At 43.0% G+C, this 20,120-nt stretch overlaps 1 protein-coding gene across 1 annotated transcript in view; it reads left to right on the forward strand.

The window, feature by feature from the left end:
* Window positions 1-20,120, forward strand: part of LOC141141157 (uncharacterized) — a 156,543-nt gene that overhangs the window by 73,350 nt on the left and 63,073 nt on the right. The window contains exon 14 of the mRNA XM_073628860.1: window positions 2,919-2,973. Within this exon, the coding sequence (XP_073484961.1) occupies window positions 2,919-2,973 (55 nt within the window). The remainder of the gene's footprint in view (window positions 1-2,918; window positions 2,974-20,120) is intronic.

The raw sequence follows: 20,120 nt of genomic DNA on the forward strand, positions 1-20,120 counted from the left end.
CATAGTTCCCCCAGTAGGCTTATCCAACAGTGATATAGATCCCGAGTGGGATTGCAAACTGAGGCCCAGGGACCTCCCCGTAATTGAGTCGTGCCCTGTGCCTAGCTTGCGACTATTTCAGGTAGCGAGTGGGTTAGGACCTGCCTATTATGTTATGTGACATTTGTCAGGTTTATTTGTCGATATGCTTCATGTTTTAATGTTTTTTTTTACCTGTTCTTTTTTTTCTTGTTTCTTGCTTTGCAATACTTAGGGCACGTTCCTCACCTTCCTGCTCACACCATGATCATCGGTGCTCACTCTGTGGTCCAACTGCACACTTCAAGTACTATGGCATCTATTAAGGTAATCTCCTACAATGTTCGTGGTCTCTGCTCTCCACACAAATGAAGCAAACTATGGGTGTAATTGAAAAGGTTGGGTGTTATTTCTGCAAGAGATGCACTTTACTTCTCAGTCCACGCCTAAATTGCCCACTCACTTATTCAACCAGTGGTTCCTTAGCACGTCTACGATCCCTAAATCGAAAGGTATGGCCATAGCGATCCATAAGTCATGTCCCTATCAACCAACAGGGCATCTATCAGATCTCCTAGGTTGATATGTTTTTCTGAAGGGTAAGATAGCTGAGACAGTGTATACATTTGCAACAGTATATGCCCCTAATGCTAACCAACATTCTTAGATGCAACTCTAGAACGGCTGGCTGAATTTAGGGAGGGCCTCCTGATTCTGGGGGGGACTTTAATGTGAGCCCAGACCCTTTGCTAGACACATCCCACAACCAACCCACCCACTCGTATGTGTTTCTTAAGCATTTACATAAAACTCTCCAATCTCATCTTTTGCTGGATAGCGGGAGGATACTGCACCCTTCAGACAGAGACTTCAGCTATTATTCAAAAGTGCACAATGTTTACACTTGCATAGATCTTTTGTTTGTTGACCATTTGACCCTCGAGCTGCTGCAGGCATTGTCCATAGAGAATATTACTATTTCGAATCATGCACCTATCTCCGCCACTTTCACCTTGCCACAAGGCAACCGTCACACTTGGTCATGGCGGTTGAACTAAAATCTCTTGGAGGATACTTTAGTGGTAGCGGGAGTTTCAGACACTCTCACTCATTATTTTAAGGAAAACACTACCACAGATGTCGAAGAGGCAATGATTTGGGAGGGACACAAGGCAGTGGTGGGTGGTGATGGTGAACTGATCTCACAGGGAGCCAGGTGCAAGAGGGTGCGACAAGCTGACTTTCAGTGGGTCCTGGGTGCCCTCCAGCAGACGGAGCTTCGGCATAAGCATCAACCTGAGGTATTAGAGAGGTTATTGGAATTGAGAGACCTTTTTTTAGTGTTTACTGGACTGTAAAGTCCGCAAGCAATTTCGTAACCTTTCCCATAAATATATTGAGCATAGTAACAAGTGTGGGAGGATGCTTTCCAGAGCCCACCAAAGACATTGGGCACAGACGTATATTCATAAATCACAGTCACCCTCTGGAGGGGTAGTCTCTCATTCCTCTAAGATCGCCTCGCTGTTCCGTGATTATTATGCCAAACTTTATTCACTGGATGCCAAGATGATGCATGAGACTTGGGCCTCTAGACTGTCTGACATTCAGGAATACCTGGAAATACCTGGAAACTTTGGGATTAGATCCCCATATGCTGACATGGATTATAGCCTTATACTCAACACCCAATGCCAAGGTCAAGGTGAATGGGCTTTTCTCCTCCAGGTTCCTGATTAGGAATGACACGAGACAGGGGTGTCTTCTTTCACCCCTTTTATTCGCCCTAATTTTGGAACTTATTGCGCTCCATACAGGCCAATTCGCATATCAAGGGGTTGAAGGTTTGGAATACGGAACACAAGATATCGGCCTATGCTGATAATGTGTTGTTTTATCTTATGGAGCCCCTAGTCTCACTGCCAAATCTTATGAAGGAGCTTTAACGGTTTGGGGCACTCTATAACTTTAAAATTAACTACTCTAAGTTTGAGATTTTACCAATCGTGCTCCCCCCCACCACTGGCAATGAGTCTGCCACTGGCAATGAGTCTGCAAGCAGCGTTCCCCTTTACCCGAGCTAAGTCCTCATTAAAATATTTAGGCATTCAGCTAACCGATCGCTTTGAGACCCTTTAAATTAGTAATTCCCCAACATTACTGGCTGCAGTTAGACAAGATCTTCAAAGTTGGTCTAAGACTGTGTTCACATGGCTAGGGCGGGTGAACATTATAAAGATGAATATCCTCCTACGAATACCTTTTTCTCGACACTTACAAGTATGATGTCTAACTTTGTGTGGAATGCAGGGAGACCCCGAATAGCCATGCAAGTGTTGAGGTGCTCAAAAAGGCTGGAGGTTTAGGTGTGCCTGATATCAGGAGGTATTACAGGGCTATTGATCTCCAGCGGATTTTAAATTGGCTCTGGGTTGCCCTGGAAAAATGTTTAACAGGAAGGAACCTGGTGTATGCCCCATGGCTGCCGGGGGAGCACAGGGGGCTGTCAGATACCACCTCGCCTTTAACGTTCCAGGCTCTCTGGCAACTTGCAAAGGCACTAGGGAAAGTTTTAATTGTATATGGGCACTGTGCTCAGAATACACCTCTGACCCGAGGTACACCTCGTCTAGCTTGGAGGAGGCATTATTGGAGCTAGCTGAACCATCCCTCATCAGACGCCTTAGACACTGCAATTTACCTGATTAGACATGTCTTATAGCCTCAGTTGGACCATTCTCTCTTTAGTACTTTTCCTTTGCAGCAGTGATCATTGGTGTGAGCATCCATCAACATAGGTATGTGCTTTTGGGAGAGGGTTTACCCCCTCTTCTCTACTATTCTTTTCCTTCTTTTTCTTTTGTTTAATTATGTTCTTGGTCTGAATATGTTTATCACAGTTATGATAACTGGTGGCATTTACTGGTTATACTATGTGACGGTATTTGAGGCGAGGTAATGGATAATCAGTATATTTCTCCTCGCATGCGTTCTATTATAAGAGACTGAACCGAAATCCAGCCCGGATCAGTTTTCCCCTTCTCCTTACATGAGCAAGCCCCCCTAAATCAGTGTGCCCCCTTCTTACGTCAGTGTGCCTCCCTACATCAGTGTGCCCTCTTCTTACATCAGTGTGTCACCCTTACATGGGTCTTCCCCACCATTACATCAGCATGCCCAACCTTACATCAGTGTGTCCCTCCTACACCAGTGTACCTCCCCCTTACATCAGTGTGCCCTCCCCCACATCAATGTGCCCCCCCACATAAGTTTTCCCCTCCTTCTTACATCAACGTGCCCCCCTTACATTAGTATGCCCTCCTACATCAGTATGCCCCCCTCTTTACATCAGCGTGCCCCCTCTACATCAATGTGCCCCCCTTACATCATTTTTCTCCTCCTCCTTACATCAGTGTGTCCCCCCTATATCAGTGTCCCCCCTTCTTATATCAGTGGGCCCCCATTTTACGTCAGTGTGCCCCTCTTCTTATGTCAGTGTGCCCCCCTTACATGGGTCTGCCCCCCTTACATCAGTGTGCCTATGCGACCCCTTTAGTTATATAGTTACGCCATTGAGTCACTGTTTATCTTGTTGTGAATTCATATGAAAGGATTTAGATATGTTTGTACAGCTCTCACATGACACTTGTTGCTTGCAAACCATTGCATAATGTTTTTGACTTTTTCAATACATGTGGGCAAGGCTTCCTTGGATTGCGAGCTGTTGCACTACATTTTAATGAATTTCAAAGGGCATTGTTTATTACATCAGCTGAAGACTGACTGAGAATAAGGATTACACTACAATCCTAATATGAAAGATAAGAAGTAGATCAGAAATATGGTATTTAGTTTTTATGATGTTCAGAGTTCCCCCTTATATCAATGTGCCCCTCCACTCCACTACACCATGTGACCCCCTCCTTACATCAGTGTGCTCCCCCCTTACATAAATGCGCCCCCCTCCTTACTTCAGTGTGCCCCCCTTACATCAGAGTTCCCGCCGTACATCAATGTGCCTGTGCATTTAGATTCTAAACACTTGTCTGTAAAATGGTGTATCGTTATGTCATCTGATTTACTCAGTATGCCTTTTTTATGTTTTTAATGATGGCACTACTTTTTAAAGCTTTGCAATAAATATAGTTATTTAAAGATTTCAGTTTTTTTGTATCTCATTTTCCATTTTGGCACACTCAAAGTCCCTTACTACCTTGGAGAGTGAGGCTGGGGGTACTGGTCTCCATTTGTAGCCTCTCTCATTTCATTTACTCACATTGTGCCCCCCCCTTACATCAGTGTGCCCAATCCTTATATCAGTGTGCTCTCTATTACATCAGTGTGCCCCCCTCCATTCATTAATGTGCCCCCCTCTTACATCAGTGTGCTCCCCCTTACATCAGTGTGCCCCCTCCTCTCATCAGTGTGCACCCTTGTTACATCAATGTGCGCCTTCAGTACATCAATGTGCCCCCCTCCTTAAATCAGTGTGCCCTCCTTACATCAATGTGTTTCCCTCCTTACATCAGTGTGCACCCTTGTTACATCAATGTGCCCCCTTACATTAATGTGTCCTCCTTACATCAGTGTGCCTCCCCTTATATCAGTGTGCCCCATCCTCCTTACATCAGTGTGCTCCTCCTCGCATTAGCATCACCCTCTCCTTACATTACTGTGCCCCCCTTATATCAATGCTCCTCCTCTTTACATTAGCATGACACTCCGCACCAATGTGGCCCCCCATATGTTTTCCCCTCGTTACATAAGCATGCTCCCCTTACATCAGTGTTCCCCCCCACATCCGCATGCCCCTCCTTACATCAGTGTGCCCCCTTATTACAACAGTGTGCCCCTCTAATTTAAGCAGCATAGCTGTAGCAGCATGGCAACTGGGTGGCTCCCATTACAGACCTCCTCAGTCCACTGTCCAGAACACTGTGCGTTACAGGCCTCCTCAGACCACCGTCTAGAGCACTGTGCATTACAGGCCTCCTCAGACCACCATCCAGAGTACTGTGTGCATTACAGGCCTCCTCAGACCATCCAGAGCACTGTGCAATGCATTACAGGCCTCCTCAGACCACCGTCCAGAGTACTGTGTGCATTACAGGCCTCCTCAGACCGTCCAGAGCACTGTGCAATGCATTACAGGCCTCCTCAGACCACCAGCCAGAGCACTGTGTGCATTAAAAGCCTCCTCAGACCACTGTGTAGAGCACTGTGCAGCATTTACAGGCCTCTTCAGACCACCGTTCAGAGCAATGTGCATTATAGGCCTTTTCAGACTACCATCCAGAGTGTCTGTGTAGTTTGTTCAAACCTTAATAACATGAATAACAACATGATATTAGATTTTCTTTTTACTCCAGGAGTAAAATATAATGAGTCTGGAAATTCTAGAGAAATAATGCATTACAATTTAACTAAACACATTTGTTTTTAGTCGACTGAAATGTACAGGAGATTTTAGTAAACGAAATACGACTGAAACTAAAACAATTCAGAAGACTACAATACGACTAAAATTAAAATGGCATTTGAGTCAAAAGACTATGACTAAAACTAAATCAAAATTTTACAATAAAATTAACACTGGTGTGCACCCTCCCCACATCAGTTTGCCCCCCTCCCCACATCAGTTTGCCCCCATCCTCCTTACATCAGCGTGCCCCTCTTAGAACATCAGTGTGCCCCCCTTACATCAGTGTGCCCCCCTTACATCAGTGTGCCCTCCCTTACATCAGCATTCCCCTATCCTCCTTACATCAGTGTGCCCCTCTCCTTATATCAGAGTGCTCCCATCCTAACATCAGTGTGCCCCCTCCTTACATCAGTGTGCCCCTCTCCTTACATCAGTGTGCTCCCATCCTTACATCAGTGTGCTTCCATCCTTACAACAGTGTGCCCCCTCCTTACATCAGTGTGCCCCTCTCCTTACATCAGTGTGTCCCTCCCCTTACATCAGTGTGCTCCCATCCTTACATCAGTGTGCCCCCTCCTTACATCAGTGTGCCCCCTCATTACATCAGCGTGCCCCCCTTACATGAATATGCCCCCTCATTAGATCAGTGTGTCCCCTCTCCTTACATCAGTATGCCCCCTCCTTACATCAGCATGCCCCTTCACAAAAATGTGCCACTCCACATCAGTTTTGCCCTCCTCCTTACATCAGTGTGACCCCCCCTTACATTAGTGTTCCCCCCTACATCAGTGTGCCCTCTTCTTACATCAGTGTGCCCCCTTTCTTACTTCAGTGTGCCCCCCCCCCGTACAGGTGATGTCATTGGTTGTAAGGACACTGGTGGCCCTAGCAACTGAGTAATTAGGGGGGGAGGTGTTCGGAATTTCAGAGCCCTCTCCCAGTCAATGTAGAAGTGATCACACAGGACGGATCTTTCAGCTGCTCTTGTCACTGTTGGCTACCTCTGAAAGATCAACTCTGTGTGGCCACTATTGCACTGCCTAGGAGAGCTCAGCTAGGTCAGCACAATAGAACCAAATAAGACAGGGGAGCCGAGTGGACCAATGAGTCACAGTTTACCTTGTTGTGAATTCATATGAAAGGTTTTAGATATGTTTGTACAGCTCTCACATGACACTTGTTGCTTGCAAACCATTGCATAATGTTTTTGACTTTTTCAATACATGTGGGCAAGGCTTTCCTTGATTGAGGGCTGTTGCACTATATTGTAATGTATTTCAAAGGGCATTGTTCATTACTTCAGCTGAAGACTGACTGAGAACAAGGGTTACACTACAATCCTATAATAAAAGAGAAGAAGTAGTGCAGAAATATGGCATTTAGTTTGTATAAGGAAAATGGGAATGGAATACCGCGCCAATCAAAGAAATATAAACAGCAGCCAACACTACAAATTGACCAAATTGTGCAAAGTACTTGAATGTAAGAAGTGTAGCGCTAAAGTGCAAAACGTCTATGTGAAAAAAGTTATAAAGTAATAAAAAATTCCAACACTTAAGTGAAAAAAAACTGTATCAAGTTGCCAAACTATACCAGTATGCAGGGTTAGTTTTAAATATATAGTCTAATAGCATAGACAAACGCTCATTTATGGGTAGTGAAGGAGACGTGAGGCATTAAAAAAACTATAATAGGTGAACGTGAATGATTGTTAAGAAATAAAATGAAGTGAGACAAAAGGGAAGTATGAGGGACAAAATGAATAGTTGTAATTCGCTGAGTGATAGTTTTAAATTAACCGCCTTATAAATGAAAAAATGCAGTAAGTATACAAGGCAATAATAATAATAAAGTGTCCACAATTCTAGTAAACGGTGTAGCCATCCAAAAGAAGCATTGAAACTTGTCTAGTCCCAAAATTATTTCATATAGATAAAATGAATTCAAAACAGTGCGGATGATACTTTGATAACTCTTCTGCAGTACTCCGAATCAACATAAGGGATAAAGCACTCTTACCGACTTGGGTGGACTCACAGGCCGTCGGCGGTGAGTCAAAAAGGCTTGCACTGTCTTAGGGTAAACGACAGTATGGGGGTGGATCGTGCACTGCTGGACTTCATCCTCAGATGGCGGACCCGGATCTTGCCAAGATGGTCCAGACGATCATCAACTTTGTCAGCATTGATAAACCATGTATAGGGGATAAATGACAAAAAGCCTCCACATGGTGTAAATCCAAATAGATCAATTGGCGTTTATTTGATCAATAACGATCATCAGAAATTCCATAAAAACGTATAAAATAGTAGTTAGTTAGTATTTAGTTTGTATGCTGTCAGAATCATTGTAATGCCCCGTACACACGGTCGGACATTGTTCGGACATTCCGACAACAAAGTCCATGGATTTTTTCCGACGGATTTTGGCTCAAACTTGTTTTGCATACACACGGTCACACAAAGTTATCGGAAAATCCGATAGTTCTGAACGTGGTGACGTAAAGCACGTACGTCGGGACTATAAACGGGGCAGTAGCCAATAGCTTTCGTCTCTTAATTTATTCTGAGCATGCGTGGCACTTTGTCCGTCGCATTTGTGTACACACGATCGGAATTTCCGACAACGGATTTTGTTGTCTCAAACTTGTGTGTCGGAAATTCCTATGGAAAATGTGTGATGGAGCCTACACACGGTTGGAATTTCCGACAACAAGGTCCTATCACACATTTTCCGTCGGAAAATCCGACCGTGTGTACAGGGCATTAGAGTGCAAAGATTTTTGTCTACTTCAGTGAAGGTTCATTTTGGTGCCCACCCCCCCCCCCTCCAACCTTTTATGTGCCACCCCCCCCAACCATTTTTGTGCCACCCCCTTCCCCTCCACAATGCAAACCTCCATCCCCATATGACATACACTTTATTTGCGCTCTATTAAGCTATAGTGGTTCTGGTGATTAGAGTAATTGTTTAACTTACAGAAAAAAAAGTGGTTTTGTAAAGTGCATTTTATTAACAGTTGTTCAACAAAATAATTAATTTTTTTCATTTGCCCACAGTAACAACCCTCAGCACTGGGGTGAGAGGCAGCAATAATAACCCTCAACATTGGTGTCAGTGGCCACAGTCATAACCCTCAGCACTGAGGTGAGCGGCAGTAATAATAACCCCCAACATTGGTGTCAGTGGCAGCAGTATTAACCTTCAGCACTGAGGTGAGCGGCAGCAATAATAATTCCCAACATTGGTGTCAGTTCCAGCAGTGATAACCCTCGGCACTGAGGTGAGTGGCAGAAATAATAATCCCTAACATTGGTGCCATTGGCCGCAGTAATAACCCTCGGCACTGAGGTGAGCGGTAGCAATAATAACTCCTAACATTGGTGTCAGTGGTCACAGTCAAAATCCTCAGCAATAAGGTGAGTGGCAGCAATATTAATCCCCAACATTGGTGTCAGTGGCCGCAGTAATAACTAAGCAGTAAGCACTAAGGTAAGTGTCAGTAATTATAACCTCCAGCATTGGTTTCACTGTCTGCAATGTTAACCCCAAGCACTGGTCTCTGTGGCCACGTTAATAACTCCCAGCTACTAAAATAATAGTAGTAGTAGTAGTAATAGTAGTAGTATAGTAGTAATGATACAATCATAGGTGTGCTAAGCCTATTGCATTAGGGTGTTCACCCCAAAGCTCAAACATACATGTGTGTGTGTGTAGTATTAATACAGTACATACATATACATACACAGACACACACACACACACACACACACACTCTTAAGCAGTAAATAGATTATACAACTTTTTTTCTTCCACCCCAGGTAGAAGGAAAGAAAATCACTGGATTCTTCCATCATCACAGTGAAGCCTCATACACATGATTGGATTGTTGGCCAACAAAACTGTGGACTTTTGTTCGAAGGGCGTTGGCCCAGACTTGTCTTGCATACAAACGGCAAGAATTGTTGACCAACAAATACAAACATAGTGACGTACTACGTTGTTTTTCAGCTCTTTAGCACCACCGTTTGGGCTCCTGCTAATTTCGTGTTAGTAGAAGTTTCGTGAGTGTTGATTCGCACTTTTCATTTCGCACTTTTCATTTTGCGCTTTTCATTTCGCACTTTTCATTTTGCGCTTTTCATTTCGCACTTTTCACTTCGCACTTTCCAGTTTGTTTTTGAATGGCTGTTCGTCAACCAGACATGTTGCGGAATCGGAGGAGATAACGTGTTATTTATTATTGGCCTTGGAGTTATTGCTTTGACATTATTTTTTTGGTTGAATAATGATTTGATTTGGAATATTTTCTATATTTTTGGATGCATAGAATGCACTTTTTGGTTAAGTTCTTTTGGCAGATAGCATGTCTAATTTTATTTGTTTTATTTTTTTAATGCACTATAAAAAAATTGTGGAGAATAATACTTGGCTTTGTGTTTTACTTCAAATGACAGTTTGGGAGTAGGCAGTTACATAAAAAAAAAATACAATGTAAAATTGACAAGGGACACCAACATAGTGGTATCTTTGATCTTTAAAACGACGGGATGATGGTGTTGTGGTAACTTGCCCAAATTAAAAAAAAAAGCATAATAATATTATTCTTGATATCACTAGACAAAAAAAAGCCTTTGAAAATTAATTTGCAATAACTCCATCAGTATCAGCATCAAAGCAGGTTCATTATTATCCCATTAACCACTTGCCGACTGCCGATATATGTGCTCACTTTGAGGACAGATATCGTTGTTATGGCAGCAGCTAGCTGCCTTAACCCCGGTATTCTCGTGGTCAGCCGGCTACAAGATAAAAGTGGTTTCTGCGTCGGATTCGCCGTGAGATCACTTTTATCGTAGCCATCGGCAGCGGCAGAGGTGATCCGGTCCTCTCGGTGGCTGTGCATGGAAACGAGTGAGGGGAAGATAACCCTCGTCCGTTTCCATGACACTGCAGGGCGGAAGCGACGTCAAAACGTCACTTCCGCCCATAGCTCTTAAAGGGCCTTTTTTTTTTTAATCATTTTTTTAAATGACAATTTTTAAAATTTTTTTTTATTTATTGCATTTTAGTGTAAATATGAGATCTGAGGTCTTTTTGACCCCAGATCTCATATTTGAGATGTCCTGTCAGGATTTTTTTCTATTACAAGGGATGTTTATATTCTGTATAATAGGAATAAAAGTGACACAATCTTTTTTAAAACAGTGTAAAAATGGAGGATGTGGGATGGAGGAGATGGGATTGGAGGAGGAGGAGATGGGATTAGAGGAGTAGGAAGACATGGGATGGAGGATATATTAGGTTGTAAGAGTGTAAACAAAAAAAAAACAAAAAAAGTGGGATGGTCAGTGAGCAGATTCAATGGGACAGCCAGTGGGCAGGCCCTGGGGAATGTTGGTGGTTAGGCCCAGGGGGCCCAGGCCTAAAGCTATGTAAAGAGCCCCAACATTTCTGATGACTGCCCTGACTCTAGCTTGGACAGTGGCAGTGGAGAAAAAAATAGTTTTGTCAGGATAAAGGAGCAAAGAGGTAGCACTAGAATGCTGATGGTCTGGTCTGACAGGATGAGGTATGAATGGAATGCTGGCAGTATTCTGAGGCTGTGACAGTTGCAGATAAGAGATTGGGCACTGGTGAATGGATTGCTTAGCATACAGAGGAATTAAGATGAAAAGACTGTGGAATAGGGGGACGAATTGTCGCCCTCAACAAGGGGAAGGGGGAGGAGTGGGCTGCTGAAGGTGTAATGTGAGCAAAACAAGCAGTGGGAAAAAAGAGACTGTGACAGTGAGCATCTGGACAAAACAAACAGGTGTGGGGAGTTTTTATCATGTGTGCAGTGATGCGGGGAAAGATTCCATCATTTACCTTGTACAAAACAGATTTTGCCTTTAATGGTACAGAGGTATGGAGGCAGTATAGTTTACAGAGACAGGCTGCATAGTGAGATAGGAGCAGGAGGAAGCTGTCAGACTCTTCCCACTGGGCTGCATGCAAGGACTTATATTGCCCAATAGCCATGCACCGAGTGAGGCTGGGTTCACACTGCATGCCGATGCGGCTCACAGCAGGAGCCCTGTGCGTCCCCATTCACCGTTTCCAGTCCGATTTCAGCCTGAATTTTGGGCTGAATTTGGACCTGAAAGTGACCAAAAGACGCACAGGGCTCCTGTGTAAATTCCATAGAGAGCCAGTCACAATCTCCTGCTATTGCGAATTGGACACGAAGATCCCACATCCAAATCGCAATAGTGTGAACCCAGCCTGATAGTAGGAGTGAAGCCAGCTCCTCCATCTGTGCAAGTGGCTGGGGATTTTAACATCACTTACCAAATGTGGCCATATTTGGTGAGTGATATAAACAAAGTTGCAGCACTCCAACTTTGTTTATATCAAGAGTAAAGGATTTTATAAATCAGTCCTTGTTGCAAGCTCTATATATACTAGCGTTGACAATTTTTTAAATTTGATATTTATTCTATGGTCATATTTGGTTAGTAACGTCATCACTCTTTGCCAGGCATTCTTGGCCATGTAAATGAATAGGGCTGGTGACCTTATTGGTTGTTAAGGACTTGGTGGTGTCTCAACTGCCGGCATCCTAAAAACCCATTGACAGCAGAAAGATGTCATGTATAATTTGTGACAGGAAGCCAAGGAAAATTATGGGTTGTGTCCAGCGCCAAAAAGCGCCGCTAAGATGCCGCTAAAGCACCGCAAAAATTACCGGCGGTTTAGCGCTGTTTTAGGGGCGCTTCAGTGTGAAATGGGTCTCACTGAGGGGTTAACAAGCTCAGCTGAAGCAGGTCTAGTACTCTGGGCTCTATAAAACTTCAATGCTACTTAGGGAGTATGCTCCATCCTGGAACTAGATCTCAGTGCAGGACAGACTGGGGAGCCACTATTTGCTTGTCTGCTGAGATAAAGTCTTTGTGACTAAGGACTCTGGTTTATTCTGTGTGACAGTCAGGTGCCTGGGCAGCAGTAGATTGCTCCAGGGCAGGTAGTTAGTGTCCAGTGTTTGTAGATAGCCGCCCAACATGGCAAGGATTTATTTTCTGTTTTTGTTTTATTTCTCCATTTTGATGACTGTACTATATGGACACAGACTTTGTAAATAAACTACATGTGTGTTTTACCAAGTTCCTGCTGTCTACTGTACCTTTTCAACGTGTTGTGTACTCATCCAGGAAGACACCCAGAACCTGCTGCTGAGCTAAATCCTTACAAATTGCAGTAATAAAGCCCTGCCAAACAGCTATATGCTTGCCCATCTGTACTTCCTACACATGTCCTGCGGCTTCTAAAATCTCCCCACATCCAATCATTAGGGGGTAGCTCTGACTTAAGGATGCAGAGCCCTTCTTCTACCAACATGGCCAGTTCCACACAAAACCATGGTGCAGAACAAGGCATGGTGAGTCAGTATTGGGATAAAAAATCAGCTTGTGAGTAGTCTTTTTCTCTCACTTAAGGCCTCTTTAAAGCGGTGTTCTGCCCAAAAAAGATAAAATTAAAAGCCAACAGCTACACATACTGCAGCTGCTGGCTTTTAACAATAGGACACTTGCCTGTCCTGGAGTCCCACGATGTTAGCACCTTAGCTGATGTTTCCATCAGCTGTCGGGTTCTGCTGCCGTAATTGCAGGTAAGGGCACCCAGCAGTGTAGCCTTGCGGCTTCACGCCGGGAACCCTACTGCGCATGCGCGAGGCCCCGATCCTCTCTCCTACTGACCCGGTGACAGGGAGAGGAGGAGGGAGCTCCGCGGTGATGTCACGGGCTGCGGCCCGGACTCCCGGAAGTGGAAACAGGATACCTGTCAAAGACTTTTGGGTGAAATGCTGCTTTTGTTTTACATTACCAGTAAAAACACAGTCATCACTTATAACCTTATAAACACATTGTTACAATATTCTAATTCAGGTTGGGACCAGCAAGCAAAAGTGTCAGAGGTAATTCTAGTATGGGAATGGGGGGGGGGGGGGTTGCTTTTGAAATCCAGCCCTGCCTATAAGAGCTAAAGCAATTATGATATACTCAGATTTGTATTATTGAAATATAGCACTGGATTTGGCTTTTTCCTGAAATTCATATAATTCAAACAGTTCTGCTGACAGACTTGTACACTGCTGGAATGGAGTCAACCTCAACCACTCACCAATGGGGACTCCTGGTGATGATGAAATATCCAGAAATAATAAGTAAGTAATTTATTCTGCGCCCTGTTTTCTTTGAGGGTCAATAAAGTATTATCAATTTACCTAAATCTTCCCTGTTACAAGGCATTCCACCTGACTATGAATATGGAGCATTAATGCCATTGGTGGCAACTCTAGAGCTATGATGTTTAAACACCAGTCAGGAGGAATAGCTTTCATATTTTGGACAGGTAGGTCCATATCTGGACAGGTAGCAGTTAAAGTCAACTACAGGAGACAGAACAATCAATTTATGGCAAATAATTATCTGTCCAACAAAACACTGTTGGAAATGCTTTATCTTTTACAAGAAGCTTGGGAATTAACAGTTACACTATATTGCCAAAAGTGTTGGGACACCCCTCCAAATAATTGGATTCAGATGTTCCAATAACCTCAAGCACCTATGCATGCAGACTGCTTCTACAAACATTTGTGAGGCTAGGTTCACACCAGTGTGAATTGGATGTGGATTTTCCCGCATCCAATTCCCATGTCAGGAGATTGTGACCGGCTCTCTATGGAGCTGGTTCACACATCTCCAGAGCGGCTCCAGTGCGAATTGCACAGGAGTCCTGTGCATCTTCTGGTCCATTTCAGGTCCGAATTCAGCCAAAAATTCAGGCTGAAATCAGACCTGAAACAGTGAATGGAGATGCACCGAACCCCCTGCTGTGAGCAGTTCCTTTCCTCAGTGTGAAACCAGCTTGAAAGAATGGGTTGCTCTCAGTGGATTCAAGTGTGGTACCGTGATAGGTTACCACCTGTGAAATTTCCTTGCTACTAAATATTCCACAGTCAACTGCTAGTGGTATTATGAAAAAAGGTAGAAGCAACTGGAAACAGCAATTCAGCCACGAAGTGGAAGTCCACATTAAATAGAGTGGGGTCAGAGCATGCTGAAGCTCACAGTGCGCGGAAGTTGCCAACTGTCTGCAGAGTCAATAGCTACAGACCTCCAAATTTCGTGTAGCCTTCAGATTAGCACAACAGTGCATAGAGAGCTTCATGGAATGAGTTTCTCTGGCCGAGCAGCTGAATCCAAGCCTTACATCCCCAAGTCAATGCAAAGCTTTGGATGCAGTGGTGTAAAGCACGCCACCACTGGAGTCTAGAGCAGTAGAGACGTGTTCTCTGGAGTGACAGATCACGCTTCTATGTCTGGCAATCCGATAGACGTGCATGGGTTTGGTAGTTGCCAGGAGAACGGTACTTGCCTTGACTGCATTGTGCTAAGTGTAAAGTTTGGCAGAGGGGGGATTATGGTGTGGGCTTGTTTTTTAGGGGTTGGGCTTGGCCCCTTAGTTCCAGTGAAGGGAGCTCTTAAGGCGTCAGCATACCAAGACATTTTTGACAATTTTATGCTCCCATATTTGTGGGAACAGTTTGGGGATGACCCCTTCCTGCTCCATCATGACTGCACACCAGTGCACAAAGCAAGGTCCATAAAGCCATGGATAAGTGAGTTTGGGGTGGAGGAACTTGACTGGCCTGCACAGATGGGATGAATTAGAGCGGAGACTGCGAGCCAGGCCTTCTCGTCCACATCAGTGCCTGACCTCACAAATGCGCTCCTGGAAGAGTGATCAAACATTGCCATATACGCACTCTTAAACCTTGTGGACAGCCTACCTAGAAGAGTTGAAGCTGTTATAGCTGCAAACGGTGGGCCAACTCAAACTTGAACCCTACAGACTAAGACTGGGATGCCATTAAAGTTCACGTGCATGTAAAGGTGTCCCAATAGTTTTGGCAATATAGCGTATGTGTATATATATATATATATATATATATATATATATATATATATATATATATATATATATATATATATATATATATATACTGTATGTATATACAGATATACAGTATACACACTCTTATAAATAAATGTATTTTTTTTATGTATTAAAACATGCATGGTGTCAGTAGAGCAGTGGACATGTCAGTAGGGCAGAGATAGGTGTTAGTAGGGCAGTGGATGGTGTCAGTCGTTTTTTACCATTTTATTTTTCTAATATTTTTTTATAATTTTAATTTTAATTTTTAATACATAGGTATGCTTTAGTGAAATATTAGCAGGGGGAATCTGCACCGCACAAGGTTTGATTAGGTTGTGCCCAGGCACACCGCAACACCCCCTGCCCACACATATGTATGTCCACTATCATCCCACCTAAAATTGTACAACACAAACAACAAATATACTGAAACACCAGCCATTTGATTGTGAAAATATTTTTGCCTTTGGCCCTTTATTTGGGTTTAAAACTAACTAACTTGGAACCCACAAACCTTAGGCCTCTTTTACAAAGGGGGGGGGGGGGGGGGGGCAGTACAAACAGCCAGTTAAGTAATGGTTTTACCATCCCAATGCAGACCATCTAAAGCCTCCAATACATTCAAAGGCAGCTATTCACATACCATAGCCACAATGCTTTGCATTATGGCCGCAGCAAAGTTAGCGTGGCATAAAATATCCTGTTAAACTGGATATTCAAGTCAATGGGGTCACCCGACAACTTTCTAGCAAAAACCCTTATCTCATGGTTGTGCATTAGTCTCGTTTAGAAAAAAAAAATAGGCATTCAGGTGGCAGCAGCATCACCTCCAGAATGCCTGAAAGTGGCATAGCCACACTGAAAACCAATCCACCACGGATCACTTCTCAGAGAATAGGCAAGTGTGAACTTAGCCTCAAGCACAATAAATCAAATATAACTACTCATCTTAAATAATTTAAAATACTGTCCACCCACAAAGTGGGCAACATTATTCCCATTGACAATAGACTGACAGGGCGGGTCTGAAGAAAGCTTACAGCTTGCTGCCATAGACAAATCTGCAAGGGCTGTGTGTGCCATACTCATCAGATTATAAGGCAGCAGGGTTGAGGGTATGCTGCTTCCAAATCTTAAATTCTACAAATTGTGATACATTTCCCTAATTGTGTTGCTAAATTCAGCTTGAGAACCATGGGTAAAAAAGAAGTGCAGGAGATGCTAAGGGAAGTCAGAATATTCAGGAAACCTGAACCCATTTTCTCTTTTCTTTTATTTTTTCTGTTAAAATTATCACATGGGACAAAATGAGAAGTTTGTAGAAGTGCATATCTCTCAATTAGGGTTAAGCCAACGGTTCTGCCTGAACCTAGGTCACATAAGCAAATGGGTGAAGATAGCAGTGATATCACTGCCCAAATATAGTCACAGGCCATATTTCTGCAATGTCATTGACAAGATGTGACCATTGCTATGTCACTACTGTCACTTCCCTTATATAAAAGATGATAGCTTGGGGAGCTGTCATTCTGTGAGCAGTACCATTGGAATCGGATGGGTGCACCAGGTCTGTCAGGTTTTTAATTATGGTGAGTCGTGGGCATCTTGGCTGACACAGGGTTCACAATGAGGGGCATTTTTGGGGGATTTTCTTAATAAAGGGCCTATCAAACATGTTGGTGTCTTTATTTGAAGACTACTTTTTTGTGTGTAAATGAGTAGGGGTACTACATACCCCTTACTCATTCACATGGCCATCTAGGGATCCCCACAATCCTTGTCCTGTGGTTGTGGGGATCCACCAGATGTCTATGTGAATGAGTAAGGGGTACATAGTGCCCCTACTCATTTACACACAAGAGAGTAGAGAACCTTGTCCTCATTAACCTGGTAACAGGGTGTTTTGCCAAGAGTGCCCTTCCTTTTTTGACAACGTTTTGCTTATTAGTGTTAAATGAAGAGAGGTAGGTGTGGCGTTGTTCTAGGGTGCAATCATTGCATACCCCTGTGTAACAATCTGTGTGTCCCTATATTATGCTCCCAATGTAATCTATGAAAATAAAAAAACATCAAATTGCTAAACGTGTTTAAAGTGTTAAGTGCTTGGTGCATACACTGGTATGTACAAGTGTTGACAACACACATATGCAAACATGGATGAATGTGCTGTGGTCGTGTATAGTCCATTCTACAAAGCACAAAATTAAAGCTAAAGTGACAGGTGCTCTTTAAACCGTGCTTTGGTGATCCTTATGTATAAAAATAATTCATGGCAAATATATATATATATATATATATATATATATATATATATATATATATACACAGTGGGGACGGAAAGTATTCAGACCCTCTTAAATTTTTTACTCTTTGTTATATTGCAGCCATTTGCTAAAATCATTTAAGTTAATTTTTTTCCTCATTAATGTACACATCGAAACGCGTCAGGATTGTTATGCAATAGCCTTATCATATGCTGTGTATAACCTATGTTTGCTATTATATGTATTTGGTATGGGTATTTTCCCACTGGAGCTCCCAATTTATATTTATATGTTGTTACATTCATTCATTACCCTTCAATAAAGCATTTTAATATTTTATTTAATGCCTTGTTCATATCTATGGTTAGCTGCCTAAAAACCCCGCTCGGGGGACCTTTTCCCATTTTTCTCATTAATGTACACACAGCACCCCATATTGACAGAAAAACACAGCATTGTTGACATTTTTGCAGATTAAGTTCTGTGAAAGTTTGCTGAACCCTTCTCAAACAAAACCCAGGGCAGTTTGACTCGTCCATACCTTCAACTTTCTGAGATATTAAAGATAGACACTTTTTAGCACAAATAAGAAGACCAAAAAGCAAAAATATAGGACTTTAATGCCCTGTACACACGACTGGTTTTCCCGTCGGAATAAACTCTGAAGGTTTTTCCGACGGAGTTCCGACAGAATTCCGCTGAAACTGTCCTGCGTACACACGTTCACACCAAAGTCCGACAGTCAAGAACGGTGACGTACAACACGTGCAACGGGACTAGAAAAAGGAAATTCAATAGACAGTAGCCAATAGCTTCCGTCTCGTACTTGCTTCAGAGCATGCGTTGTTTTTGGTCCATCGGAACAGCATACAGACGAGCGGTTTTCCCTATAGGGATTGGTTCCACCGGAAATATTTAGAGCATGTTCTATTTCTTGGTCCGTCAGAATTAGAGAAAAAAAAAGTCTGATGAGGCATACACACGATCGGACTATACAATGAAAAGCTTCCATCGGACTTTTTCTGTCGGACATTCCACTCGTGTGTACGCGGCATAAAGGTTGCCAATTGTAATCCCAAAATAGAAAAGGAGAGTGCTCATGAATGTGTAAAATACAAAATGTATTATGGTAACATTAATGTCAAAAAAGATAATCAAATCAACTAGATGCAATATGCTCCCAAATGTAAATATATGGCTGTACAGAGAAACCTGTTGCAATGGCCCATAAATATTAAACAACTTGGTTATTGAAGAAAATTGATAGATGATAATCATCCATTTGCAGGGCCGAATGAGAGAATCAATGTACCATCACCAATATGGATCACTACGCGCCAGATGGCTTCCTCAGGGTATCCTACTGGTGCTGGGAGACATGTATTGATATATGATTCCAAATATTTGTACAAACAGATTGAAAATGCATTTCTCATTGGAAGTTTATATGGATCCCATTGTCAGAAACAGGGGACAGAATTTTCTAATAAAAATTTAGTTCTCATTTGTACATACCTAGGCCAAAGTAAGAGACATGGAGTAACTGATCCACAGCATTGTGATGAGAAGAAAGCCACGTATAGCCAGCTCAAGGAGGAATATTGGAGGTAGTGCAGCTAAAGAGAAGGTGCCCTGAAACAGAGCCTATGCCTATCAAATAAATAATATATCAGAATCAGTATCTTAAATGTCTATATGAAAATATAATATAATACAATACATGTCCTGTGGAGGACAGGGGGTAATACAGCCATCTAAATAGAACTCACTTTTTGAGAAAAAAATCCAAAGTAAATTCCAAGCTCACAGTTGGGGTAAGGTTAAACACTCCCAAGTGGGTAAAGGATTTTTAAGTGCAGTTGCTTTCTGAAAGAAAAACAGATGTAGAAATAGATGTGTACGATGGTATAAAAAGCACTGAAGACTATCCATAGTATGAGAAAGAGAGAATGCCAGCAAATGGAACAATGGAGCCATCTTTCAAGTACCCAAACTTAACCAAAACTCCCATACTGTACAAAAGAGGGAAACTAACCTCATATATTTAGCATAAAAATGTCTGTCTGCTTTTAGCACAAAGGCAAAGGACATACCCTTGTCATGCTCTCCTCCACACTTGCACGTCTGCAGTGTACACCATCTTGATCTCAGGACTTGTCTCAGGCTGGACACTTTCAAACAACCCCAAACCTCCTCAGGTTTGGATTCCTGGCTAGGCACCAACCCCAGGGTACTCTTGGACTACCTCTTTACCCATATCTGCAGCACCTGACCCCCACAATACCGGGCTTCATCTTGCCGGGGTTTGGTTTAGGCTGCATTGGGCAATCATTTGACCTGCTGGTGCCTGCCCCCCCATATACATTCCTAAAGGACATCTAAGGCACAGCCTCCACCACCCACTCTAGATTGGAGCCCACCCCAGGACCACC

Source organism: Aquarana catesbeiana, linkage group LG04 (assembly GCF_042186555.1).
Source record: "Aquarana catesbeiana isolate 2022-GZ linkage group LG04, ASM4218655v1, whole genome shotgun sequence".
Lineage (NCBI taxonomy): Eukaryota > Metazoa > Chordata > Amphibia > Anura > Ranidae > Aquarana > Aquarana catesbeiana.